Raw genomic sequence first — 27,496 nt, 5'->3', positions numbered from 1 at the left:
AAACCAACCAAAGTGGAAGTTCAAATTCAGAATGTATGAGAGAGAGGGAGAGAGCTAGAAACTAAATCCATGGAGTGTATTAGTACTTAGTAGTAGTTTATTTACTACTAATTAAATTTGTGAGGTGTTACCATTGAATGATTAGCAAAAGTCAAAAAGGCCTAATGTAAGACACTATTACACGCGTCAGCAAGACAAACCCGGCTGTCTTCCATTCCTCCTCACGCTTTATGCCAAATGTCTTTATTTCATTCGTCAAAGTAAAACATCATATTCTATACTTTTTTTTTTGTGAGTAGTTAGGGCTTAGGCCCTTCCTCCCAAACACTCCAACCCCCTCCTACACACTGTACTGAACAAAGACACAGAACGAAGCAGCATTGTTCTTGAAAAAGCTAAAGTCTGAGAGGGGAGAGAGAGAGAGAGGGGGGGAGGGGTGGGGGAGGGGATAACATAACAATAACAATAACACACTAAATACCATTTTTCGTTACACTAAGTAAAGAGAGAGAATGTATATGTGTTGATCTGAATACAATACCACACGCATACACCATATTGTACAGAGAGAGAGAGAGAGATGGGACCATTGTCCTGCGCTTAAAATTTAAGCTTTTTCGTGGACGACAGGATCCGACTCTGCCGCATAATTCCTCTCTCTCTCTCTCTCTCTCTCTCTCTCTCTCTCTCTCTCTCTCTCTCTCTCTCTCTCTCTCTCTCTCTCTCTCTCTCTCTCTCTCTCTCAACTTCATCATCTTATAATTAACTTTTTTTTCCGTCAAAAAACGAAATAATAAACCTCTTCAATATTCCTTCTTCTCCCAATGGAAATGGAGGATCATCATCATCAACACCAACAGTATGGCGGCATCACTGATCTGAGGCAGCTTGTGAGTAACAACGGACCCCGTTCAACACATTTTCCTACTTCCATACCGCCACAGCCCACGGCGGAGCTCTTCCCGGGCCACCCAAACCTCGCGGCTGCGCATCAGCAGCAGCACTACGAGCTGATGATGTTTGGGCGCCAAGTAGCTGACTTAATGCCTCGCTGTCTCCACGACTTTGCTGACGCCAGCAATAATAACACAAGCAGCATAGGTGTTGCCACTGTCACTACTCCCACCACAACCACAAGCGCTTCAACTCCTCCTCTTAGTGGGTTGGGCGGCGCTGAGGCTGCAGGATGCTTAGGTGGAGACGCATCCACTGGAAGATGGCCTAGACAAGAGACTCTTACTCTTCTTGAGATCAGATCTCGCCTTGACCCCAAATTCAAAGAAGCTAATCAGAAAGGTCCCCTCTGGGATGAAGTTTCTAGGTATCAATTTTACTTCTTTTTCAACTTCTTCTTCTAATGATATATATATATATATATATATATATATATATATATATATATATATTGGGTTTAATAATTTAATAATTCAAATTATACAAGACAGTAACGAGAAGAGAAGCTATGGTTTTGATTTTGGGATGAGTGTGGTTTCTACATTTGTAGCAGTTTGCAAAATTTGTGTGAAGGTTCTCTTTCATTGATGGGAAAAGACTATACACATAAAGTAGTATTAGTGTTAGTAGTAGTAGTCGTCGTCATGATCTCTATCTTCTCTACTGAATTTTATCGATTATTGATGGCGTACTTGAGATGCATTTACGTTTATATACCAAGATTAGTACGATTCTACCACTGTCCCCTTTTCCTTTTTGAAAATTTGTACCCTCTTTTAAGTGTATGCGTGTTAATTTCCCTTTTTTTCTTATTATTTATCAAAAATTCATTGGACTTTTGGGTGCATTTGGATTGCCACCTATACTAATCCCAATTCTAATTCTGTCATTGTGAAATGACATGAAGCGGAGGCTCTTCCTTCGAAACTAACTTTCGTAGTTGTGATTTTGCTATAACTAGCCATCAATATGAATGGCATAACATGGCGTTGTTATTAATTGTTATTATTATTCAATGCTCTCCGATTACTAGGGCTATGTGTCATACACTATGCAATGACCTCATCAATACTCAGACTTGTTTTCTTTATTTTTTTATTATTATTGGCCTATTTTTTTTTTCTTCTTCTTGCTATTCTTGTTCTTCAGGATCATGTCTGAAGAGCATGGATACCAAAGGAGTGGGAAAAAGTGCAGGGAGAAGTTTGAGAATCTGTACAAGTATTACAAGAAGACAAAGGAAGGAAAAGCTGGAAGACAAGACGGGAAGCATTACCGATTCTTTCGCCAACTCGAAGCCTTATACGGTGAAAACAACAGTAACAACAGCAACGCTGCCTCAGCACAAGAAACCAATTTTGGTGGTAGCAACACCTTCCATTACCAAAACAATCCTCATGCTTTCAATTCCCAACATCAGATGAATAACCAAGAAATGCTGCTTCTTGGTTCCCAGAACAGCCTAAGCCTCACCAACTCCACTGAGTTTGAAACCTCTTCTTCGGATGATGATGATCACAATAGCACTGGGGGACTGAAAGGGAACGATGAGTCCATGGAGAAGAGGAGGAAGAAGAGAGGAGGGAGCAAGAGCTGGAAGGTGAAGATAAAAGACTTCATTGACTTGCAAATGAGGAAGCTTGTGCAGAAGCAAGAAGAGTGGCTTGACAAGCTTATGAAGACGCTGGAACAGAAGGAGAAAGAGAGGGTTCTGAGAGAGGAAGAGTGGAGGAGACAAGAGGCAGCCAGGTTGGAGAGGGAGCACAAGTTTTGGGCCAAAGAGAGAGCATGGATTGAAGCAAGGGATGCTGCTTTAATGGAGGCCTTGCACAAGCTGACAGGAACTGATCAGGTAAAGTCTCATCATCGTCATCATGATGGGATAATAACTGGTTCCGCAATGCAAAATAAGGACCATAACGAAGATGATGAAAACTGGCAAGAATGTGAGATATCAAGGCTTGTACAGTTGAGAGCTGAGATGATGGAAACAAGGTTTAGGCATGGTGGTGATGGTTGTTCAGAAGACGCTTTCTGGGAACAGATAGCAACAAAAATGGCATGTTTTGGGTATGAAAGGAGTCCAGTAAAGTTGAGAGAGAAATGGGAAACAATCAGCAAAGAAAACAACAAGAAGAAGCGGAAGGAGAATAACTCAAACTCAGTACGAAGTAGTAGTTCTTGTTTTTACATTGAAAACAATAACAATGACCATTATTCTTCTTCTTCTTCTCTATATAACAACAACAACAACAACCAAAGTGGTGGTGGATATTGTGATATCAACAATGATCAAAGGCGGCAACAACAATCACCTTCGAATTCCAACGCTAATGCATCAGTTCATCAAGCTGAGAACTGTTTCCCATTCTTGATGAGTTGTGAGGGAGGAACTTTGTGGGACAACTACAGCTTAAAGGTTAATAAACCAAATCAAAATCAGTAGGTTAATCAACTCCCTCGTAAGAGGCACCGATTAAGATTTCACAGACTTCTTCTTATTTCCTTTTTTTTTTTAAATCTGAGATGGTTTAATTTCATTCCATCGCATTATGTAAGCAAAGAACTAACTCCTGAGGGTTTTTGTGTATAGGGACTAATGAATGATGATTAGGATGGTCAATCTTAATTATTAATGTATTTATTAATTATTAGGAGGAAAAATAATATTTTCAAGCTTACACAAGTTTAATATGGGAGACATATTGGCAAAATCTCACTGATGAAGACTTAGGACGATGTGCCACAAATTCTTCAGGTAAGTCTCTCTCTCGTGCCAGATTTTCTTCTGTGCCTGCAAATAATGTCTTGCATCTTCAAACTGATCACTGTTTTTGGCACTCCTCATCCCATCTCTTGGCTTTTTATTATTATTATTATGGTGTAACTTCGGAATATTTAACAGTGGTGGTAGATTTTGGTGTGTGTACCGAAGGGGTGTATTTAAGGTAGCAATATCTTGAACTTTGGTTCTTTGTTCAATATTTTTATGAACGAGAATATAGATTGATGTTAGTGGATATATTATTTAAGCATTGGGCCTGGTTAAAATGTTTTTTAAATTATATATGAAGGATCTTTGTGAATTAAAGGACAAGCATTTTCTGTATATTGATGGACATTACTACAGTACTACTACTTATATTGGACTAGCAACGCTTCATAGTTTTTCTATTTCTCTTTCGGTTTCTTTGTCCTCTCTTCGTTTGGTTTCATTTCCCAACTCAATATGCTTGTACACGAATTTCCTTTTTGTAGAAACTCAGTAATTTAATATAAATTACCACTTCAAGAAAAAATACATGAAAATGGTTGGTTGAAGAAACTATTACCATTAGACCAGTATTACAACTTTCGGTAAAGGTATGATTTTATTTTCTCGAGATTTATTAGAATTGCATTAGTATAAGAGGTAGCACCTGTTATAGCTAGTTGCTATTTGAGATAATGTGCTCGAAACATAATATTAAGTTCATGAAAGTTTTGAAGGATTTAACAATAACAAATTTCTCCTCCTAAGTATCATTTGTCGGATTTAATTGAATCAATGACATTATTATTATTATTATTATTATTATTGTTGTTGTTGTTGTTGTTGTTGTTGTTGTTGTTGTTTATTTTATTTTTTTTTTTTGAAGTTGTTATTGAACTAGATACGCCTTCATCTATCTCGGCATCACATTCATGAACATGCACGATACATGTAATTTCAAAAGAGGAAGTTTTTGTATTTTTATTTAGATTATATACTGAAAAAAAAGAGCATCTAAAAATTAAAGCCACGTGGAAGTTTGGTTTGTATCAATCATGTTCATAAATGTTCAATTTGATAAGTTTAACTTGTTTTTTTTTTTTTTTTAAAAGTGGAGCTCAACACTTGAAGTGGAGCAATACAAAACGGAAAATAAAAAACAAGCATCAACACAACAGAAACTTATATCCCCATGTTATCTCCGGCATTGCCATCAACAACCAAAGGGATTTGCACCTAGCCACTCCTTGTAGTTCAGAGAGTACATGTCAACAATCTCCTCCACTCCTTTACTCCTGTTCTGAAATAGTCTTCTATTTCTTTCCAACCACAAATTCCAGATAATCGCGCAGAAGCTAACCATCCATGCCTTACGATCTGCCTTTCTAGTTGTGACCTCAGTCCAACTTAGGAAATGTTCCTTCAACGAGCCCGGACAAGACCATAATCTACCAGCATAAGATAGCCATGCGCACCAAATCTGCCAAGAAAAGCTACATCCTAGAAGCAAGTGGTGACTAGACTCAACACAATTATTGCATAATACACATAAGGTATCTTGTTGGTTAATAACTCCAAGTCGACTCAGTCTCTCCTTCGTACTGATTCTGTCAGTCAATGCAAACCAAACAAACACCTCCACTCTTGGTGGCACAAGTCCTTTCCAGATAGTACTTGTAAAGGTATAGCTTGAGATCTCCTCCGGGACCATGTCCGCCTGCATTACCTGCACAAATGAGTTAGTTGTAAAAATACCTTGTTTATCATATTTCCACACAATTTTGTCCTGTCTGTCATATGCAAGTCTAACCAGCCTTAACTCATCAAGTAGCTGGTTCACAAGATCCAACTCCCATTGGAACAATTGTCGGCGCCATTGGAAGTTCCATATCCACTCTAACCCATCCCAAAACCCACAATCCCCTATCACTGATCCTATTTGGTTTGAAACAGAGTAGAGTCTAGGAAATCGATCTTTCAACAACCCTCCAAGCAGCCAGGCGTCCTCCCAGAAACGAGTTTCTCTTCCATCTCCAACCTCCATAGACAACCCATCAATTATCTTCTGCCTCAATTCTTGACTCTTGAACTGTAACTGACAAATATCCCTCCACGCCCCCCCCCCCCCCGCACTGTTAATTCTTGGGTGGACAAAGGCACAGTTGGATTTAGATTATTACAGGAACAGACCACCTTCTTCCACAACGGACATTCTTCCTTAGAAAATCGCCACCACCATTTAAAAAGGAGAGCTGTGTTCCGGATCATAGCATCTCCAATTCCTAGGCCTCCTAGCCTTTTAGGAGCCTGCACCACCTCCCACTTGACCATAGCCATACCATTCCTCCCATCCTCCTTACTCCATAGGAATCTTCTCTGTAATGAGATCAATTTCTCCGCTACCGCCTTAGGCAACTTATATAAGCTCAGATAATATACCGGGAGGCTATTCAGCACAGATTTGATAAGTACCAACTTTCCAGCTTTGTTGAGGACCTTGGCTTTCCAGAGGCTAAGCTTTTCCTCCACTTTGTCTATAATTGGCTTCCAAGTCTTAACCAACTTCGGATTTGCTCCAAGCAGGATTCCCAGGTATTTACTGGAAGAGTTGCTTCCTTACACCCCAACACCCTGCACATACGCCGTACCCATAGCTCATCACAGTTAATATGAATCAAACTAGATTTGTCAAAATTGATACTCAAGCCCGACATCAACTCAAAGCACCGTAGTAACCTCTTGTAATTTTTAATGGTTTCTTCCTCAGGTGGGCAAAACAACACCGTATCATCTGCAAACTGAAGATGTGACAGCTGGATATGATCCCTCCCAACCAACAACGGCGATATACGACCGTTCCCAACGGCCTCTGCAATCATCCTGTGCAAGACATCCACAACAAGAACAAATAAAAAGGGGGACAGAGGATCACCTTGTCTTAAACCCCTTTCCATCTTGAATGGCTTAGAAGGCGATCCATTTATCAACACTGACATAGAACACGTGCTAATGCATTCCATAACCCAGCCCCTCCACCTTTCTCCAAACCCCATCTTTTGCAAAACAAGATCCACAAAGCTCCACTTCACCATATCATATGCTTTCTGAAAATCTAACTTAACAATTGCCGCTTCTTTTTTCCTCAGTTTGAACCACTGGACAGTTTCACACGCTATCAGGGCCCCATCATGGATCTTCTGACCTTTGACAAAAGCAGTCTGTGTCTCGCCCACTAGACCTGGCATAACTCCCCGCATTCTCCTAACCAATAGCTTCGAGATCACTTTATACACACACCCCACCATGCTTATCGGCTGCAAATCTTTGATTTCTTTGGCTCCAGTAAACTTGGGGGCCAGTGCACCCAGGTAACATTAGCATCTGCCGGTAACTTGGAGGATTGGAAAAAGTCCAATACCGCTGCCGTGAATTCAGCACCTATTTCATCCCAGCACTTCTTTATGAAGTTCATGTTGTACCCATCGCATCCTGGAGCCTTGGAGGAGTCACAATCCCACACTGCCTCCCTAATCTCCTGAGGTGTCGGTTGTAGCTCTAACGCCAAAGCATCTTCCTCACAGATCACATTCACCAGACCATCTCTGAAACCTATCCTGGGCGACCTCTCTTGATGATATAAGTTTTTGTAAAAACCGTTGATGGCAACCTTAATCCTAGCTTGATTCCTTATCAGTCGTCCATTAATAACCAGCTCATCAATCCTGTTATTCCTCCTTCTCGCAGAAGCTAAGTTGTGAAAATATCTGGTATTTTTATCCATGTCCTTAGCGTGCTTCGACCTTGATAGTTGCTTCCAATGTAGTTCTTTCCTCACATACCATTTCTCGCAACACATAACTAAGGCTCTCCTCCTAGCCTCCATGGTTCCATCATAAACCCCGTTACTCACCATATCATCTAGCTTCTTAATCTCGTCTTCAAACTTCGCAATTTTCTTATCCATATCACTAAAATTCGCCCTATGCCACCTTCCCAGAGGACCCGTCAAAGCCTTTAATTTATCAGTGAATTGTAAGTCGCCTAGCCCTCTCCATTCTTCTTTAACCAATCTCATAAACCCTTCATGAGTGAACCACGAATCTAGACTTCTGAATGGTCTCCGGCCATCCCTTCGCCTGTTGACCTCCACGATAATAGGGCAGTGATCTGACAATCCCCGTGGCCCACCTCTCAAACGAGTCTCTGGGAACACCTCAAGCCATTCCAAACTGACCAAGGCTCTATCGATGCGGCTACAAGATCGTCCTCTGAACCATGTAAATTTACGGTCAGTGATTGGCAAGTCCTCCAATCCCATGTCAGCTATCCAATTCTTGAAATCTTCCGCCGATGGAGTTAACGTATCTGTGCCTTGTCTTTCCTCCACCTGTACAATCTCATTAAAGTCCCCAAGAAAGCAGCAGGGGCCTTGGCACAAACCAGTTATGTAACTCAACTCCTCCCACACAATAAGTTTTTCATTTCTAGAATGCGCACCATAAACTAAGAAAAAAGCACAATCAACATTATTGTTCACCAAGCTCCCTTCTACACACAACCACCTCTCTCCTTTATGGCAATTACGCAATTTAAAAAAAACATCATCCCACACTAACATTAGCCCACCAGAGGCACCATCAAACCCCACATACTCCCACCCTACACAGCCATTTCCCCAAATTTTCAAAACATCAAATCTTGTTATAATCTGTCTTTTAGTCTCTACCAGGCCTAATATGTTCAATCTATATTTTTTCTTTAGGTCCTTCACCATCCTCATCTTCCCATCCCCCCTTAACCCCCTAACATTCCATGATCCTATAGTCATTTTACAATATAATTACACACCTTTTTGTGAGATTTCGGCCTGCTCCGTCTTGCTTTAGCTTTCTGTTTTGCCAACCTCTTTTTCCGAGCGATTTCTTCATTCTGTTCTTGAAGAATAGCCATAATGTCATCCTCTTCATCATACAACACTGCTCCTGATTCCTTAGCTAGTTCCCAGGTCTTCTTGTTTTTCGTCTCCTGCTCATCCAGGCTTGGGGCCTCAGTGCCACTGCCCTCATCAGAATTCGCGTAGCCTTCTTCCCCCGGTTGGTTATGTTTGTCACCGGCCCTCTTGCTAACATTCTGATCGGTGATATTAGTGTCTTCTATAAAGCCCAAACCATTAATTTCATTACCAACAGCAGCAGTTTTTTCCCCGTGAAGCCCGAAGGTAGTATCTTCCTCAGGTTCGTTTGTGGTCTTGTCGAACACGATCGCATCCATTGCCCCCTCTCTTGCTCGGTCCACCACCATCACCGATCGGCATCCTCTATCATCATCCCCGCTGTCAACAGGGCCAAGCATCCTCGGATCCCCTCCAGCAGATCGGTCGAAGGCTTCTTCCCCCTCCACGGGACTTTGCACTTCGCCATTCAAGTTTCCGATTTCCAGCGTGGGTTCGTCACCCACCCAAATGCGCTCCTTAGTCGACTCCGTAATCACCGCCAGGTCCCATCGGCGTCCTTCAGCGCCTGTGACTTCCTGGCGCGATGAACCGCCATCGCTCCTCCACACACGGGAGCACCTTTGCGTTACAGACGCATGGCCAGACCCGCCCCGTTCTCCTTGGAGCCCTCCTACCCGGATTAGCTTGCGTGAATCCAGCCCAGGAGATCCACTAGCGCCCTTCTTGCGTTGTGGGCTTGTTTTCACTGCTGGTTGTGATCTTGGGCCTTCTTGGCCCAAACCATAACTATCTAAAAATTTTATCAAGCCCCTTGCATAGGAGTTAATCACACTAACCCCTTTTCCCAGCCCAATATGTGATCCACTATAATTACACGATAAGGTGGCCTCAGATTCACCTTCATTGCAATCATCAAATCCCGCCGAATCTGTCAATCCTTTATTCACTTCATTAAGAGGCTGGCGTGTTACCGTTTTACTTTGATTCTGTATTAAATTGTCATAACTCCACTCGTTCAAAATTAATTCTGAAATTACAGGTCTACCCTCATCTTCAACCTCCTCCCTTAGCACCTTCATGGCAACTTCCTCAGCCTGATCATCATAACCTATCAGCTTTGTTGACGTTCCAGACGTGGTGCCTTTATTATCACCAACCTTTGTTGTTGCATAATCCCAGTAATCGCTTCTTTGTATATCATCCGCCACGTTGTTCATGTTACAATGCAAACTATAAGCTTCCTTACCCACCTCTTTTACCAAAACATCGAATCCACTGGTGCCTATTGTGAGATGAACCCATTCATTAATTACATCCATAGCACATGTATCAATTAGGACCCGTCCGACACTGAACGAAGAGCATGACTCCGTTGCTTTATCACACCCGACCACCTCTCCCCACAGACCTCCTATCGACCTAAAGGTATCCACAGACCAAACATGAAGCGGAATTCCAAAGCACTCTAACCACACCCTGTGAGATTCACTTCTTTCTGATTCATCCCACCTCCATACGGTATGAAACAGCTGCAGTAGGCTATTCATTTTAAACGTGTACGTCTCTTCAGCGTTCAGCAGGCTGTCGAAGGTCAACATTGCTTTATACGCTCCCATTTCACGAACTTGAACTACTTGAGGGAACATCTTCTCAACCATGCCCTCTAGTGTCCTAAAGTCAATGGCCTTCGTCATACCACCTATAATACTTTTCTGTAGCCAGTCTAAATTTCCTTTCGCCACGGCCACTTCCAGTTTCTTTGTCCATCCATTTTCATGTGGACCTTGGATCTTTTTCCCTTTGGATACCTCTTCAGGGCAGCTAGATGGAATTATCTGACCAGGCTTGCATTCTCGCAGAGGTTGGCGGATCATGTCATTTCGCTTGTCATCTGCTATCTGTATCTTCTTCATGTCTTTCGTAGCCACAGATCTCCTGTACTTTGCTTCTCCTACAAACATCTCCTTTCCTCTCAGCTTCATACGATTCATTTCTGTTATAGCTTTCAACGCTCCTCCCTTTGTAGTGTATCGTATGAACGCAAACATGTAGATTGTACCCCTTTTTTGTTTCCGTGAGAGGTATATGTCATTTATGCGGTCAGTCCAGTTGAACAACTGATACAATTCTCTCTTCGAGATGTCCTCTGGTAGATTATCCAAAAAAATCGAGAACGATTCATTTTCCAATCGACGATACTCTTCTCTGTTCCAAACCCTAGGATCCTTAACCTGATTCCTATAGCTACCCCTCTCAGTGTTTCCCACCCACACTCTCTCTCTACCTCTTTCTCTCTCTAACATTTTTTAAATGTGTGATTGAATTTTTATAAGTTTAACTTGTTAACAATATAATTATAGTTAGTGGAAGCTAGGTGGGGGTGCAATTAAAATAGACGTCACTTCTTACTTCTGAACATTTTGTGCTCGATACTAGACAGATATTCAATTGGTTAATTACACACACAGTGCTTCCCAATTTCTGCAACCTTCTTACAATAATAATACATACAGGCGCCGCCCCCCCCCCCCCCCCCCCTTCCCAACCAAAAAAAAAAAAAAAAACACAAGAGAAAAACCCCAAAAATAAAACCAGAATAGATAAATGCATTTTATATATGTGATGGAGGATAGATTATTGAGTCAAAATGGATGTTTGTACTTGTTATTAGCTTGATGGGTGACTAATAAATAAATGGACATGAAACTATAGTTACCTGTGTTGCACAGAAAGGGATCAATAAATATCATCTTCATACAGCAAAGTAACATTGCATCACAGGAATTCTCTAGAGATGCAGTTTCATATTGTGTGGTCCTAGAGATACAGAATCAAAATCGTTGACCGTAGCGCATTTTCCTCACCCTCTTATGTGGTCACACTCACATGTTTTTGCTTGCTTTCAACAACAACAACAACATCAACAACAACAATAATAATAATAATAATAATAATAATAATAATAATAAATCAAATGATGATTCAGAGCCTTACTTCTAAGCGTGATAAGCCTTACCTCATTATAATATAATATAACATAATAAAATATAAACAATATCCTTATTTTAATTTGCAATAACAATAATAAGGGTTGAAGGTAAAGTTTGCATAAAATAGAATATTAGTGATTTAGTATTGCAAGAATTAAATATATATATTAAAGGAGAGCTGAGTTTTAGCATTTGTTTGTTTGAATTAGTAAGGAATGAGGTAGCATTAGTTATGTTGAGAGAGAAGTGAGATTTAATTTTTGATCAAACGCAACGCTAGGAAGCGTGTCTTGCGTCGTTATGCCGTTTTGAAAGGTGAATCCGCCATTAATCCATCATAAAGTCATGAAAGCGAAATACCTCAGCGAAATACCTCACACCCAAAAAATAAAAATCCATCCGTTTGTATTTATAAATGGAGAAAGGAAAATTAAATAGCAGTGAGAGGACACATGATGACAGGGCCAAATATGATGATGTGCAGTGGCATGTAACAATATTTCTTTTCTTTTGCTGGCAAATTGAAGATCAGAGTAACTAGTGTGTATGGGATGTGATGCAGTGGCACCATCACAACCACTAATTAGTCCACATACAAATACATACATTATATACACACACATGGTTACGTTCTTGGACAGGCAGTGGCCGTACCTGGGAAAGAGTAAAGAAGTTTCCTGCTAAATCATCATCTTCATCATCTTATCGCACTCGTCATACCCCATTGCCATACCTCTTCTTTCTCCTTCTCCCCCTATATTTTCTCTCCTTTTCTCTCTCCCATCTCCGGTATATACAATAAATTAGTAGCATAAGTATTTTTTGTTTATACTTATCAATCTAGCAGTATACATAAGAACAACAATAATAATGTACATAAAAAAACTTAGTCGCAAAAATAATTACAGTTATAAAATATGTATAAAAATATAAAATACATATTAAATGAGTTAAGCAATATATATATATATATATATATATATATATATATATATGAAAATTAATTTAATAACTAATATTTTATGTGTGCATAGTATTTTTTATCCAAAAATATTTTGGTTTTGTAATTAGAGTAGAATAGTTATAATTAGCCTATAATAATGATAAATGCTAAGTGATAAATACACAATGGTAATGTTCAGTCAAAATTACGAATACAAAAATATGTCTAAACTTTAATACAAATTAAACAACTAAATAATGTATTATATAAAAGTTTTTAGGGAGTGTTTGCTTTTATTATGCTATATTTTAATTATCTGACACAATAATCGAGGACATCAAAAAATGAGATAACATGTAAAAAAATAAAAATAAATTCTGATAAATTTTAAATTATATAATTTATAAGTTTTTAAATATACAAAATTTTTATGAGTAGGATTATTAGTCTATTATCTTTGTTTTCACTTACAGTACCGTATACAATATCAATATGTGATATGCATGCAATACACCCATTAGTGTTCTAAGAAAAGCTCTCTCCTTCGTAGCTTTGTCTTCGTGGCTTTTTTTTGTCTTGTTGCTTTAGAGACAGTTAAGTAATTAGGGGAGTCAAAGGAAACGAAAATCGACATCATATGTACAATAATGGAAAATATGAGATGAAACCAAAATCACGCACAACATAACCAACGTGCTTTTTCCTCCCTCTGAAGCCGTGACGTGACTACTTACTGACCTGCAGGTAGGTTAGCAACCTCTGATTAAAGAAAACAATAAATAAAGAAAAGGTTTTTTCTTTCTCTTTCCTTTGCTTTTCTGTGCATCTCAGAATCCAGATGGGAAATTCTGGCTTCTGCAACTTGCTTTTTAATTATTTCTGCCCGAAAAAGCCAATCCATTATTATCCATCACCACCAGTAAATAAATAAGAAAATATTTTTGCAATCAGGTTCTGACCTCTCAGTGGCTCAGATAGGTAGAGTAAGAGAGGGACGGTTCCTAATACTATTAGGGGTGTAGGTTAATGCGATTACTGATTAGTATAGCCCGAAAATAACTACCCTATCGTAATAGGCACCTGAGCTTGTAGGCCAAACACACCACCACTACCACTCTCACTTTGCTGTCATAATTGACAAGAGTTTTGGGCCTTTATGTGCTTTTGTGGCAATCTAACTACAACCACCAAGTCCAAAACAAAAAACGGAAACTACAACTACCCCTATGGCCTCTTAAGTTCCAAGACCCAAAAAATGGGCCCAAAAGGCCCACAATAAAAAATATTCGTACAGTCCGTCACGAACGTCATCCTTGTCTGTCCCTCCTACTAAAATGGCCATGTGGGATTTTGTCCTTTTTCTCGTCTTATCCGAGGAAGAGTGTTGGAGCCAGAAACTAGGTTGTACCATACTGGCTAGTGGCTAGGGAGAAAATCCGTGAGTATTGGTTGAAGACTATGAATAAATGAATGAAAGCAAGGGATTACTTCCCCAAGCTACCCTTGCTTTTTAGAAACGACACAACTAAAGCATGAAATTGCAGGAAAGCAAATGTCAAAGTCAAACCACCATTCATCCGTACCAGTACCACAGATTCAGGTTAGATCGGAACTTGTCATTTGTATCTACCAAGTTAAATTGAAATTTGGGAGCCATAGTTATTAATTAATCAATACTCCGAATTGCATCTTCTAAAGTGGAAACGAATATTCGTTTACTTTGATTATATGGAACGAATAATTATCACAAGTACATTACTAAATAAAAAAGGAAAAGGTTTTGCGTTGTGAACGAACAATGCTTCGGAGCATAAAAATGGTGGCAAACTGTTCTCCAATTGCATTGAAGCAAGAAATAACTCTTATCCAATACTCTATTACACAGGAAAACTACCTCAACGAAAAACCTAAAAGATATCCAAAGAAAGGGAAAAGGGGGGAAGGGGTAGCTGATAGCCAATGCAGCTTGAAGCAATTATTCTTTAATCCCTAACCCTCCTATGATTAATCAAAAGAGCAGAAGGCAAAAGAGTGGTAGTCTAAAACTATAAAAGAACACCAAAAACTTGGTGTTAATAGTGAAAAAATGTCGAAAACAAGTTCTTGAATCACATAAGCTTAGTATTTGTAGTCCTTGACATGAAGAGACTCAGAGGCACCATCACCAAGGGTAGCGTCACCCTTGTATGTTCCCAAGGTTGCTTGTGAGTTGGCCTTGCACCTCGTGAACAATGCACCCTGGGCCTTCTTGATGTTTTCATCCTTTCCGGCCCATGCCTTCAAGGTGCTCTGCTGAAGTGCCCTTCCGAAAGAGAAGGAAAGTGACCATGGCTTCTTCCCCTTGAGCTTGTTCATGGCATTGAGGTTGAGGGTTGCCTCCTCCTCGCTCTGCCCTCCGGACAAGAAGACAATAGCAGGGACTGCGGCGGGAACAGTTCTCTGCAAAGCTCTAACAGTATATTCGGCAGTCACCTCTGGTGCAACCTTTGGAGAATCCGATCCAGGGGTCACCATGTTGGGCTTCAACAAAGTTCCCTCGAGCAGGACATGATGATCATTTAGAGCCTTGTAGCATGCGGCAAGAACGCGTTCTGTCACCGCAGCACACTTGTTGATGTCATGAGATCCATCAACAAGGATCTCAGGCTCCACAATAGGAACCAAGCCATTCTCCTGGCAAATTGCAGCATAGCGAGCCAAACCATACGCGTTTTCATGGATAGCCAGCTCAGATGGTTCATTGGGGCCAATCTTGAGCACAGCACGCCATTTAGCAAAACGGGCACCAGCTTCATAGTACTTTGCACATCGCTGACCAAGGCCATCCAAACCCTGAGTGGTGGTTTCGCCATTTGTACCAGGGAGCTCTACTGTGCCCTTATCAACCTTAATACCGGGAAGAACTCCACCATCCTTTAGCACCTCGACGAAAGGTTTTCCTACCATAAATTAAACAAGTTCAGGATTTACAAAAAGTTGAATATGTAAAGAGCTAATATATGAATTAACAAAACATGTGTATGCAAGATGCTGTTTCTTCTAACATGTAGATAGAAATAATCCAATGAATCTTTCAATTCTGATAAACATTAAGCATTGATCAGTACCTGCAGCTGTGCTTTGGTATAGAGTTTCCTCGAACAAGATCACACCACTGAGGCACTCCAAAGCACCGGGTGTGGTGAATAGGAGTTCGCGAAGAGCGCGCCTGTTGGTTTCAACGTTCTCGACATTAATGCTGGCTAAACGCTTGCCAATCGTACCGGTTGATTCATCGGCGGCAAGGATGCCCTTTCCTGGGGTGCCGATGTAAGCAGCGTTGGCAATAAGCTCATCTGCAATTTACGCAATTTTATTAGATCAAACCATAAAATTATAAAAGGACAACACTATAATCTGAATTCATCTTGAAACAAATAAACAAGAAAACAGGAGGATAAAACAAATAACATGAACCGAAGTTATTGAGTGGAATTACTAAATCATGTAGCCAACATATCCAATTCATTTGTCAACCAGTTTGTACGACATAATCACTCAACAGGCAACAGCCAACATTCAATAGCCAAGAGTCAAAACCCAGATCCAAATCATTGACAGAAATCACCGGAACCAAACAAGATCTAAATCATATTTTAAATACAGAAAGTTGATCCTCTTTGATATTTACATAGCTAGCCCAACTAAGGTGCCAAAAGAGCTCAATACACACTCACAGTCTCACACTAAATAAAGGTTAATTTTGCAATCTGAGGCCAGAGTTATGAACAAGTCTAGACAAGCCTAGACAGCGCAGATCGTGATCGAGATCTATATATGCAAAGTAAAATTCCATATTTGAACTGGTAACAAATAAAAGAAGCATGCAGGATAAAAAGAAGGAAAATTATGGTGGAGATTACTAGGCTAAGAGCGCAGCATGATTGTTAAAGCACAAGGCGACCATAAAATTGCAGATAGGAAAAGCAGACGAAAGAAATGAAAGGAATATATGAAAAAGAGACTAAATAGACATTGAGTACCTTGGTACTTGCTCTTAAAGGAAGACATGGCTGAGAGGAAGATTGAGAATTGGGAGAAGGCGGGTTTTGAATTGGCAGAGAAAAATGTTGGAAAGGGAGGGTTTTAAAGGAAGAGTGGGATGACTCACGACTGAAAGGAGGCGTGGGGTAGAGGGTAGGTGAGGTCAGTCTTAGTTTTTATCGTCCTTTACCCTTTTTGCCCTCCTTCCGCCGCCGATACTTCTCCACCCTTTTCTCCTTTATCATTTCATATTTTTTTTGGAGTAAATACTTAAATATGTCTTAACTTTTGTAAACTTAAAAAACTTTAACATAATAATCTTTTTTCCCGATGCAAACTTATTTAAATATATTCTATTTTTTTTTAACAATATTCCAAATTAGCCTCCTTAAAATTTTCAGAAATTAGTCTCCTTAAAAGTTTTCGTTGAACAAATCAATTCTTAATTTTTTTATTTTATTAGAAAAATCAGTTAAATAAATAAATTGTTAGACATAATAATCTTTAAAAAATTAGATAAATTAGTCTATGTTATTATTTAATAAAGATATAATAGTCTTTGAAGATTTTTAAAAATTTTTAGATTAATCTCTTCATATCAACGAACAATCTGATGTAGAGGTTTTTGTTTTAACAAAATAAAAATTTGAATTCCAATTTAATAATTAAAATTTGTTGAGAATTAAAATGTCAAATTAAAAATTCTTTAGAAACAAATTTAGGATATTATTTTTTTTAAATATTAATTAATAAATAAAGAGGAAAAAAAAGTCTAATTATTATTGTTCTTGCAAGGATACTATGCTAAAGTATACGTCGTTTCACAGGCTTGACGATAACTCGGAGCAATTCTATCCGCTGATGAAGTATCCCTCTTGAACTCGGCACGAGTGGGGTACCTACAAAAAGGATTCCCACGCTCAAGTCAGTAGTTAATAAATGAGTAATTGAGTGAGCGATTAACATATGCTTGGTATTGTGTGTTGGGTATCGTTCCCCCTATTGAATTTAAAGGCTTCTTTCCTTTGAGTTATTCGCCTGAGTCGTTGATTGCAAAACGGACAGGAGCCGAGATTCTTGGGACGAAGATGGAGTCCGCATGCAAGTGGGTGAGTGGGATCGAGAATCTCAGGATAAGTTGGGTTTTTATGATTTTGATTTGAATTCATGCAATCGTGGTATAACTCGTTTATCCGAGATATCAGGGTACAGTATATGGTCCCCTAGCTTGACTTGCCAAACTCGTTGGAATGTTAAGCTTTTCGGCTGCATCTTATACCTCGGCCGACACCTGGTCCTTGTAGCCCCCAAGCTTAATGACACGCCGATGTTTGCTAGGGTTGAGTTTTCAACAATTCTTGAAATAATGTGGATACAGTGAAATAAAAAAGTGAAAAAAAGGTTTGAATGACTTTTTTACCTTGTGAATCATGTTGCAATTAATGCCTTTTTCTCTTTTTTGTTACCCTGTCTGTGTCGTTTGGTTTTTTGATGTTCAAACAGTTATCCTTTGCATTACCCACTAAGTTAGTGGGTTGTAATGACACTTTACTGCCATTTTGTCTTTGGGAATTGACGCATTTCTTTTCATTTTTCTTTCAAAAGTTGAATTCACCATGACTTCTAGAGGTTAGTCGCTTTTTTCTTTGTTTTTGCTTTCTGTCTTATAATGGTAAAAGGAATGGAGAAAGTGCGCGAGAGGGATAGGCTAAAAGTAGTTGAAGTAAAAAAGGAGAACCCGTACCATTGGGTGCACGATGATGTAAAGACTCGCTCATCGTCGTATTCCGATGCCGAATCGCTTCGTGAGGTGAAGGATTTGAAACTTGTAATGGAAGGTTCGGGTGTTGTCGTCGAACTCCTTCCTTGTTCCAGTGAAAAGAGGGTTTGTGAGAGAAGGGGGGACTCGGAGTACTTTTACATGTATACCCCCTGCCTTACTAAACTGCATGTGAGATTTCCTTTCTCCAGCTTCGAATGTGATGTTCTTACTCAACTCAACTGTGCTCCTTCACAGTTGCATCCAAACTCCCTGGGCGTTTCTTTGTGCGTTTTAGTGTCTTATGGACTTTCTTGAGTTTCCCTGTTCCTTGGCTGTCTTTTTCTCTTTATTTCAATCCAAAAGTGTACGGAAGGGTTTGTTGGTATTTTTGAGTAGCTTCCCTGGTTGCCCCATTTTTTAAAAATATAAATCTTCGTTTAAAAACTTTAAATATATGTTTGTTAAGGTGCGGTCTACAGAGACCGAGTACCCTTTTTACTTAGATGATGAACTTATAGAAAAATTCTTACTTTATTGATGTTCTGAGCCGATGCAAATTATCGAGGCCGCCGAGAGGAGTGAAGAGGAGGATTGTTTTTTAGATTTTTTTATAGGAAGTTTCGCTGCTGGTGAATATCTGTCAATTTCTGAACTATTACATTTCCAGAATGAGGGCGATAAGGAAGGGTTTAGAGCTTATATAGGTAATGCTTTATTTTTGTCTTTGCCCTGTTGATTTCTGGTTTTTGACTTTATTATGTGTTTTTAGGTGGACGAGTGCCTCATCTTGACACTTCCGGTCTTCAATCTTTTTTGAAGAAGAAAAAGGAAAAAGATATGGTGGTTCTAGGATTCTGAAAGAGGGCGGAGGGGACGTCGCTTACTCCATTGCCCAACCTGCTACCTCCTCGAAAAGAAAAAGGGACGATGCTGAAAAGTCTTTGGAAGTTTTATCAGAGGGTGATAAAGTAGCTATTGGCAGAGACAAGTCGGTTTTTGATAGGTAGAAAAGACTCCATTACCCTGGTCTGTGACGAATGCTGTTTTTTCTTCGTCATCGGGGTGCATCTGTATTTGATTGTAGCCGGAGTAGACGTATATGAAAATCAGTATTTGATACCCTGAGGTCTCATCTACTAATCTGTCAATGTTTGGTAGTGGGTAGGAATCCTTTGGGTAAGCTCTATTCAAATCTGAAAAGTCCACACACATTTGCCATTTTTCCGAGTTCTTTTTAACCATTACTACATTTGCTAGCCAGGAGGAGAAACGGATTTCCCGGATGAAACCTGCTTCTAGTAGTTTTTGTACTTCTGCTGTTTCCGCACTTCTTCTTTCTGTGCCTAGATTTCGCTTCTTTTGCCTTATAGGTCGGGAATTAAGTTTGACAGCCAATTTGTGACATATAAAGTTTGGATCGATCCTTGGCATGTCAGCAGGGGTCCATGCAAACAGATCAGCATTGGCCTGTAGTATGTCTACCAAGCTTTGTTTTGTCCGTGCAGAAAAACCTGAACCAATGTTAGTTACCTGGTTTGCTTGCCCAAGCTATACCTTTTCCAAGTCGTTCGTCGGAGCGGCACGGCTATTGTAGTCTCTTCGGTCCATTTCGGCTAGAGTAGGATGCTGTCTGAATTGTATACAGAATAGATCCTCGGAATGGTCTCTTTCGGGATGGTCTTAAGTCCTGCATTGTAACACTGTCTGGCTTCTATATGGTCGGCGTGCACTGTTGCTACTATGTTATCCTGTACACGGGACTTGACACACAGATGAATTGTGGAGACAATAGCTCCAAAAGAGTTAAGGGACGGACGCCCCAAAATAACATTATAAGGACTAGGACAGTCTACTACTAAAAATTGAATGTCTAGTGTTCTTAAATTTGGGGGTTCCCCCAATGTTGTCCTTAACCATACATAACCCGATATAGTGACTCTTTCGCCATAGAACCCCACCAATTCTCCGCCTGATGGTTGCAGTGCCTTGTCGCTTAGTTGCATCTTTTTTAACGTGGAGTAGAACAAGACATCAGCGCTACTTCTTGGGTCGAGGAGGACCTTTTTTACCATTAGCTCCCCACTTGTACTGAGATCACCACTGGATCATCTAGGTTCGGAGATTGAGATTCATTGGCGTCGAAACTGATGAAGGCAGCTGAGATCCGAGTTGGTGGTCCTCGATGAGAGTCTTCCATTGTCATTATTGATCGGTAGCTTCTGTTCCTGGCAGTATTAGTAGTTTCACCTCCGGCGAAACCACCTGAAATGTAGTTTATGACCCCCTTGGGGGTGGGAGTTTCGACCGAGTCATGCCATATCCTCTTTTTTTTTATTCGAGCTATAACTTGGCTTGTCTGCGTCACTGGTTGATTCTTTCTAACTTCTAGAAGTGACAAACTTGTCCAACAAACCTTGCCTTGCTAGTCTCTCCTGCAAGTCTCTGGCTACCAAACATTCGTCGGTGGCGTGGCCGAACTTTTGATGAAACACGCAATGTTTGTTTTTGTCAACGTACTTCTGGACCTGGTATATTCCTGCTTTTCTCGGTGGTTTTATTAGTTTGCTGTGAAGTATCTCCTTGATGATGTCCTCTTTTTTGGTGTTGAACCCGGTATATGAATCAAATTTCGGAGTTAGTTTAAAAGGTCTTTTAGAGTCCTTATTCCGGGACCTGTAGAGTTTGTCTTCTTCCTTCCGGGATGGTGGCTTCTGTCATGTCCTAAATTTTGCAAAGAAAATAGGAGAAGAACAGCCGACAATAATAGTGTAAGGTTAGATTAAAAATTGTGGGAAAGGCGTGGCCCCACGGTGGGCGCCAAATGTTCTTCCAAGGATACTCTCGCTGAAGTATACGTCGTTTCACAGGCTTGATGACAACCTGGAGCAATCCTATCCGTTGATGGATTATCCCTCTTGAACTCAGCACGAGCGGGGTACCTGCAAAAAGGACTCCAACGCTCAAGTCAGTAGTTAATAAACGAGTAATTGAGTGAGCGATTGATGTATGATGGGTATTGTGTGTTGGGTATCTGGTGTGCGAAATTGTGATCACTACTTTTCACAACTCAAATAATCCCTAGTAATGGCCCCAAGAACTTGGTGCTCAATACCATGGCATAAACACAACTTTGCACAACTAACCAGCAAGTGCACTGGGTCGTCCAAGTAATAAACCTTACGCGAGTAAGGGTTGATCCCACAGAGATTGTTGGTATGAAGCAAGCTATGGTCACCTTGTAAATCTTAGTCAGGCAGACTCAAATGGGTATAATGATATACGAATAAAGCATAAAGATAAAGATAGAGGTACTTTTGTAATTCATTGGTAGGAACTTCAGATAAGCGTATGAAGATGCCTTCCCTTCCGTCTCTCTGCTTTCCTACTGTCTTCATCCAATCCTTCTTACTCCTTTCCATGGCAAGCTTATGCAAGGGTTTCACCGTTGTCAGTGGCTACCTCCCATCCTCTCAGTGAAAATGTTCCTATGCTCTGTCACAGCATAGGCTAATCATCTGTCGGTTCTCGGTCAGGCCGGAATAGAATCCAGTGATTCTTTTGCGTCTGTCACTAACGCCCCGCCTGCTAGGAGTTTGAAGCACGTCACAGTCATTCAATCATTGAATCCTACTCAGAATACCACAGACAAGGTTAGACCTTCTGGATTCTCTTGAATGCCGCCATCAGTTCTAGCCTATACCACGAAGACTCTGATCTCACGGAATGGCTGGCTCGTTTGTCAGGCGATCAACCATGCATCGTGTATCAGGAATCCAAGAGATATTCACCCAATCTAAGGTAGAACGGAGGTGGTTGTCAGTCACACGTTCATAGGTGAGAATGATGATGAGTGTCACGGATCATCACATTCATCAAGTTGGAGAACAAGTGATATCTTGGACAAAGAACAAGCAGAATTGAATAGAAGAACAATAGTAATTGCATTAATACTCGAGGTACAGCAGAGCTCCACACCTTAATCTATGGTGTGTAGAAACTCCACCGTTGAAAATACATAAGAATAAGGTCTAGGCATGGCCAAATGGCCAGCCTCCCAATGATCTAAGATAGCATAAAATGAAGATAGCTACCCAGATATCTCAATACAATAGTAAAAGGTCCTACTTATAGAAAATTAGTAGCCTAGGGTGTACAGAGATGAGTAAATGACATAAAAATCCACTTTCGGGCCCACTTGGTGTGTGCTTGGGCTGAGCAATGAAGCAATTTCGTGTAGAGACTCTTCTTGGAGTTAAACGCCAGCTTTTATGCCAGTTTGGGCGTTTAACTCCCATTTAGGTGCCAGTTCCGGCGTTTAACGCTGGAATTCCTGAGGGTGACTTTGAACGCCGATTTGGGCCATCAAATCTTGGGCAAAGTATGGACTATCATATATTGCTGGAAAGCCCAGGATGTCTAATTTCCAACGCCGTTGAGAGCGCGCCAATTGGGCTTCTGTAGCTCCAGAAAATCCACTTCGAGTGCAGGGAGGTCAGAATCCAACAGCATCTGCAGCCCTTTTCAGTCTCTGAATCAGATTTTTGCTCAGGTCCCTCAATTTCAGCCAGAAAATACCTGAAATCACAGAAAAACACACAAACTCATAGTAAAGTCCAGAAAAGTGAATTTTAACTAAAAACTAATAAAAATATACTAAAAACTAACTAGATCATACTAAAAACATACTAAAAACAATGCCAAAAAGCGTACAAATTATCCGCTCATCACAACACCAAACTTAAATTGTTGCTTGTCCCCAAGCAACTAAAAATCAAATAAGATAAAGAGAAGAGAATATGCAATGAATTCCAAAAACATCTATGAAGATCAGTATTAATTAGATGAGCGGGGATTTTAGCTTTTTGCCTCTGAACAGTTTTGGCATCTCACTCTATCCTTTGAAACTCAGAATGATTGGCTTCTTTAGGAACTCAGAATCCAGATAGTGTTATTGATTCTCCTAGTTAAGTATGATGATTCTTGAACACAGCTACTTTATGAGTCTTGGCCGTGGCCCAAAGCACTCTGTCTTCCAGTATTACCACCGGATACATACATGCCACAGACACATAATTGGGTGAACCTTTTTAGATTGTGACTCAGCTTTGCTAGAGTCCCCAATTAGAGGTGTCCAGGGTTCTTAAGCACACTCTTTTTGCCTTGGATCACAACTTTATTCTTTCTTTTTCTTTCTTTTTTTTCGGTTTTTTTTCGCCTCTTTTTTTTTGTATTCACTGCTTTTTCTTGCTTCAAGAATCATTTTTAATGATTTTTCAGATCCTCAGTAACATGTCTCCTTTTTCATCATTCTTTCAAGAGCCAACATTCATGAACCACAAATTCAAAAGACATATGCACTGTTTAAGCATACATTCAGAAGACAAAAGTAATGCCACCACATCAAAATAATTAAACTGCTATAAAATTCAAAATTCATGCAATTCTTTTTCTTTTTCAATTTAAGAACATTTGTTTATTTAAGAAAGGTGATGGATTCATAGGAAATTCATAACTTTAAGGCATAGACACTAAGACACTAATGATCACAAGACACAATCATGGACAAACATAAGCATTAATTTTCGAAAAACAGGAAATAAAGAACAAGGAGATTAAAGAACGGGTCCACCATAGTGATGGCGGCTCTTTCTTCCTCTTGAAGATCCTATGGAGTGCTTGAGCTCCTCAATGTCTCTTCCTTGTCTTTGTTGCTCCTCTCTCATGATCCTTTGATCTTCTCTAATTTCATGGAGGATGATGGAGTGTTCTTGGTGCTCCACCCTTAGTTGTCCCATGTTGGAACTTAGTTCTCCTAGGGAGGTGTTCAGTTGCTCCCAATAGTTTTGTGGAGGAAAGTGCATCCCTTGAGGCATCTCAGGGATCTCATGATGAGTGGGGTCTCTTGTGTGCTCCATCCTCTTCTTAGTGATGGGCTTGTCCTCATCAATAGGGATGTCTCCCTCTATGTCAACTCCAACTGAATAACAGAGGTGACAAATAAGATGAGTGAAGGCTAACCTTGCTAAGGTAGAGGACTTGTCCGCCACCTTATAGAGTTCTTGGGCTATAACCTCATGAACTTCCACTTCTTCTCCAATCATGATGCTATGAATCATGATGGCCCGGTCTAGAGTAACTTCGAACCGGTTGCTAGTGGGAATGACTGAGCGTTGGATAAACTCCAACCATCCTCTAGCCACGGGTTTGAGGTCATGCCTTCTCAATTGAACCGGCTTCCCTCTTGAATCTCTCTTCCATTGGGCGCCCTCTTCACATATGACTGTGAGGACTTGGTCCAACCTTTGATCAAAGTTGACCCTTCTAGTGTAAGGATGTTCATCTCCTTGCATCATGGGCAAATTGAATGCCAACCTTACACTTTCCGGACTAAAATCCAAGTATTTCCCCCGAACCATAGTAAGATAATTCTTTGGATCCGGGTTCACACTTTGATCATGGTTCTTGGTGATCCATGCATTGGCATAGAACTCTTGAACCATTAAGATTCCGACTTGTTGAATGGGGTTGGTAAGAACTTCCCAACCTCTTCTTCGGATCTCATGTCGGATCTCCGGATATTCACCCTTTTTGAGTGAAAAAGGGACCTCGGGGATCACCTTCTTCAAGGCCACAACTTCATAGAAGTGGTCTTGATGCACCCTTGAGATGAATCTCTTCATCTCCCATGACTCGGAGGAAGAAGCTTTTGCCTTCCCTTTCCTTTTTCTAGAGGTTTCTCCGGCCTTGGATGCCATAAATGGTTATGGAAAAATGAAAAAGCAACGCTTTTACCACACCAAACTTAAAAGGTTTGCTCGTCCTCGAGCAAAAGAAGAAAGAAGAGAGTAGAAGAAGAAGAAATGAGGAAGAAGGGAATGGCTTTTGTGTTCGGCCAAAGAGGGGGAGAAGTGGTGTTTAGGTTGTGTGAAAATGAAGGGGTGAAGAAGGGTTTATATAGGGGAGGGGGGAGGGTAAGGTTCGGTCAAGTGAGGGTGGGTTTGGGTGGGAAAGTGGTTTGAATTTGAATGGTGAGGTAGGTGGGGTTTTATGAAGGATGGATGTGAGTGGTGAAGAGGAAGATGGGATTTGATAGGTGAAGGGTTTTTGGGGAAGAGGTATTGAGGTGATTGGTGAATGAGTGAAGAAGAGAGAGAGTGGTAGGATTGGTGGGGATCCTGTGGGGTCCACAGATCCTGTGGTGTCAAGGAAAAGTCATCCCTGCACCAAATGGCAAGCAAAATCACGTTTTGAGCCAATTCTGGCGTTAAACGCCGGGCTGGTGCCCATTTCTGGTGTTTAACGCCAGGTTCTTGCCCTTTTCTGGCGTTTAACGCCAGTCTGGTGCCCCTTTCTGGCGTTAAACGCCCAGAATGGTGCCAGACTGGGCGTTAAACGCCCAACTGCTACTCTTACTGGCGTTTAAACGCCAGTAAGTTCTTCCTCCAGGGTGTGCTGTTTTTCTTCCTGTTTTTCATTCTGTTTTTGCTTTTTCAATTGATTTTGTGACTTCTCATGATCATCAACCTACAAAATAAAATAGAATAACAAAAGAAAATAGATAACATATAACATTGGGTTGCCTCCCAACAAGCGCTTCTTTAATGTCAGTAGCTTGACAGATGGCTCTCATGGAGCCTCACATTTTATCAGAGCAATGCTGGAACCTCCCAACACCAAACTTAGAGTTTGAATGTAGGGGTTCAACACCAAACTTAGAGTTTGGTTGTGGCCTCCCAACACCAAACTTAGAGTTTGACTGTGGGGGCTTTGTTTGACTCTGATTTGAGAGAAGCTCTTCATGCTTCCTCTCCATGGTGACAAAGGGATATCCTTGAGCCTTAAACACAAAGGATTCTTCATTCACTTGAATGATCAGTTCACCTCCATCAACATCAATCACAGCCTTTGCTGTGGCTAGGAAGGGTCTGCCAAGGATGATAGATTCATCCATGCACTTCCCAGTCTCTAGGACTATGAAATCAGCAGGGATGTAATGGTCTTCAATCTTCACCAAAACATCCTCTACAAGTCCATGAGCTTGTTTTCTTGAGTTGTCTGCCATCTCTAATGAGATTCTTGCAGCTTGCACCTTAAAGATCCCTAGCTTCTCCATTACAGAGAGAGGCATGAGGTTTACACTTGACCCTAAGTCACACAGAGCCTTCTTGAAGGTCATGGTGCCTATGGTACAAGGTATTGAAAACTTCCCAGGATCTTGTCTCTTTTGAGGTAATTTCTGCCTAGACAAGTCATCCAGTTCTTTGGTGAGCAAGGGGGGGTTCATTCTCCCAAGTCTCATTTCCAAATAACTTGTCATTTAGCCTCATGATTGCTCCAAGGTATTTAGCAACTTGCTCTTCAGTGACATACTCATCCTCTTCAGAGGAAGAATACTCATCAGAGCTCATGAAAGGCAGGAGTAAGTCCAATGGAATCTCTATGGTCTCATTTTGAGCTTCAGATTCCCATGGTTCCTCATTGGGAAACTCAATGGAGGTCAGTGCACGCCCACTGAGGTCTTCCTCAGTGGCGTTCACTTCCTCTCCTTCCTCTCCGAATTCGGCCATGTTGATGGCCTTGCACTCTCCTTTTGGATTTTCTTCTGTATTGCTTGGGAGAGTACTAGGAGGGAGTTCAGTAACTTTCTTGCTCAGCTGTCCCACTTGTGCCTCCAAATTCCTAATGGAGGACCTTGTTTCAGTCATGAAACTTTGAGTGGTTTTGATTAGATCAGAGACCATAGTTGCTAAGTCAGAGGGGTTCTGCTTAGAATTCTCTGTCTGTTGCTGAGAAGATGATGAAAAAGGCTTGCCATTGCTAAACCTGTTTCTACCACCATTATTGTTGTTAAAACCTTGTTGAGGTCTTTCTTGTTCTGAGCCAGAATGGCATTCAGAGCATCAATCTCAAGAACTCCTTTCTTCTGATTAGTCCCATTGTTCACAGGATTCCTTTCAGAAGTGTACATGAATTGGTTATTTGCAACCATTTCAATTAGCTCTTGAGCTTCTGTAGGCGTCTTCTTCAAATGAAGAGATCCTCCAGCAGAGCTATCCAAAGACATCTTGGATAGTTCAGAGAGACCATCATAGAAAATACCTATGATGCTCCATTCAGA

At 40.6% G+C, this 27,496-nt stretch overlaps 3 protein-coding genes across 3 annotated transcripts; 1 reads left to right on the top strand and 2 right to left on the bottom strand.

Moving 5' to 3' along the window:
* Positions 1 to 488: 488 nt before the first annotated feature.
* LOC130933038 (trihelix transcription factor PTL-like) lies at positions 489 to 4,002 on the top strand. Its single transcript, XM_057862534.1, has 2 exons — positions 489 to 1,321; positions 2,104 to 4,002. The coding sequence occupies exons 1-2, from the start codon at positions 825 to 827 to the stop codon at positions 3,398 to 3,400; spliced, it is 1,794 nt and encodes a 597-aa protein (XP_057718517.1). The 5' UTR covers positions 489 to 824; the 3' UTR covers positions 3,401 to 4,002.
* Positions 4,003 to 4,919: 917 nt separating this feature from the next.
* On the bottom strand, positions 4,920 to 5,750 carry LOC130934259 (uncharacterized). The gene has a single exon (XM_057863844.1). The coding sequence runs from the start codon at positions 5,748 to 5,750 to the stop codon at positions 4,920 to 4,922; it is 831 nt and encodes a 276-aa protein (XP_057719827.1).
* An 8,660-nt stretch (positions 5,751 to 14,410) lies between these two features.
* On the bottom strand, positions 14,411 to 16,851 carry LOC130935050 (fructose-bisphosphate aldolase 6, cytosolic). The gene is made up of 3 exons (XM_057864599.1): positions 16,616 to 16,851; positions 15,701 to 15,928; positions 14,411 to 15,532 (listed from the first exon to the last, which is right to left on the bottom strand). The coding sequence occupies exons 1-3, from the start codon at positions 16,641 to 16,643 to the stop codon at positions 14,712 to 14,714; spliced, it is 1,077 nt and encodes a 358-aa protein (XP_057720582.1). The 5' UTR covers positions 16,644 to 16,851; the 3' UTR covers positions 14,411 to 14,711.
* Positions 16,852 to 27,496: the final 10,645 nt, after the last annotated feature.

This window comes from Arachis stenosperma, chromosome 6 (assembly GCF_014773155.1).
Source record: "Arachis stenosperma cultivar V10309 chromosome 6, arast.V10309.gnm1.PFL2, whole genome shotgun sequence".
Classification (NCBI taxonomy): Eukaryota; Viridiplantae; Streptophyta; class Magnoliopsida; order Fabales; family Fabaceae; genus Arachis; species Arachis stenosperma.
This window is presented reverse-complemented; position numbering and strand designations above follow the sequence as displayed.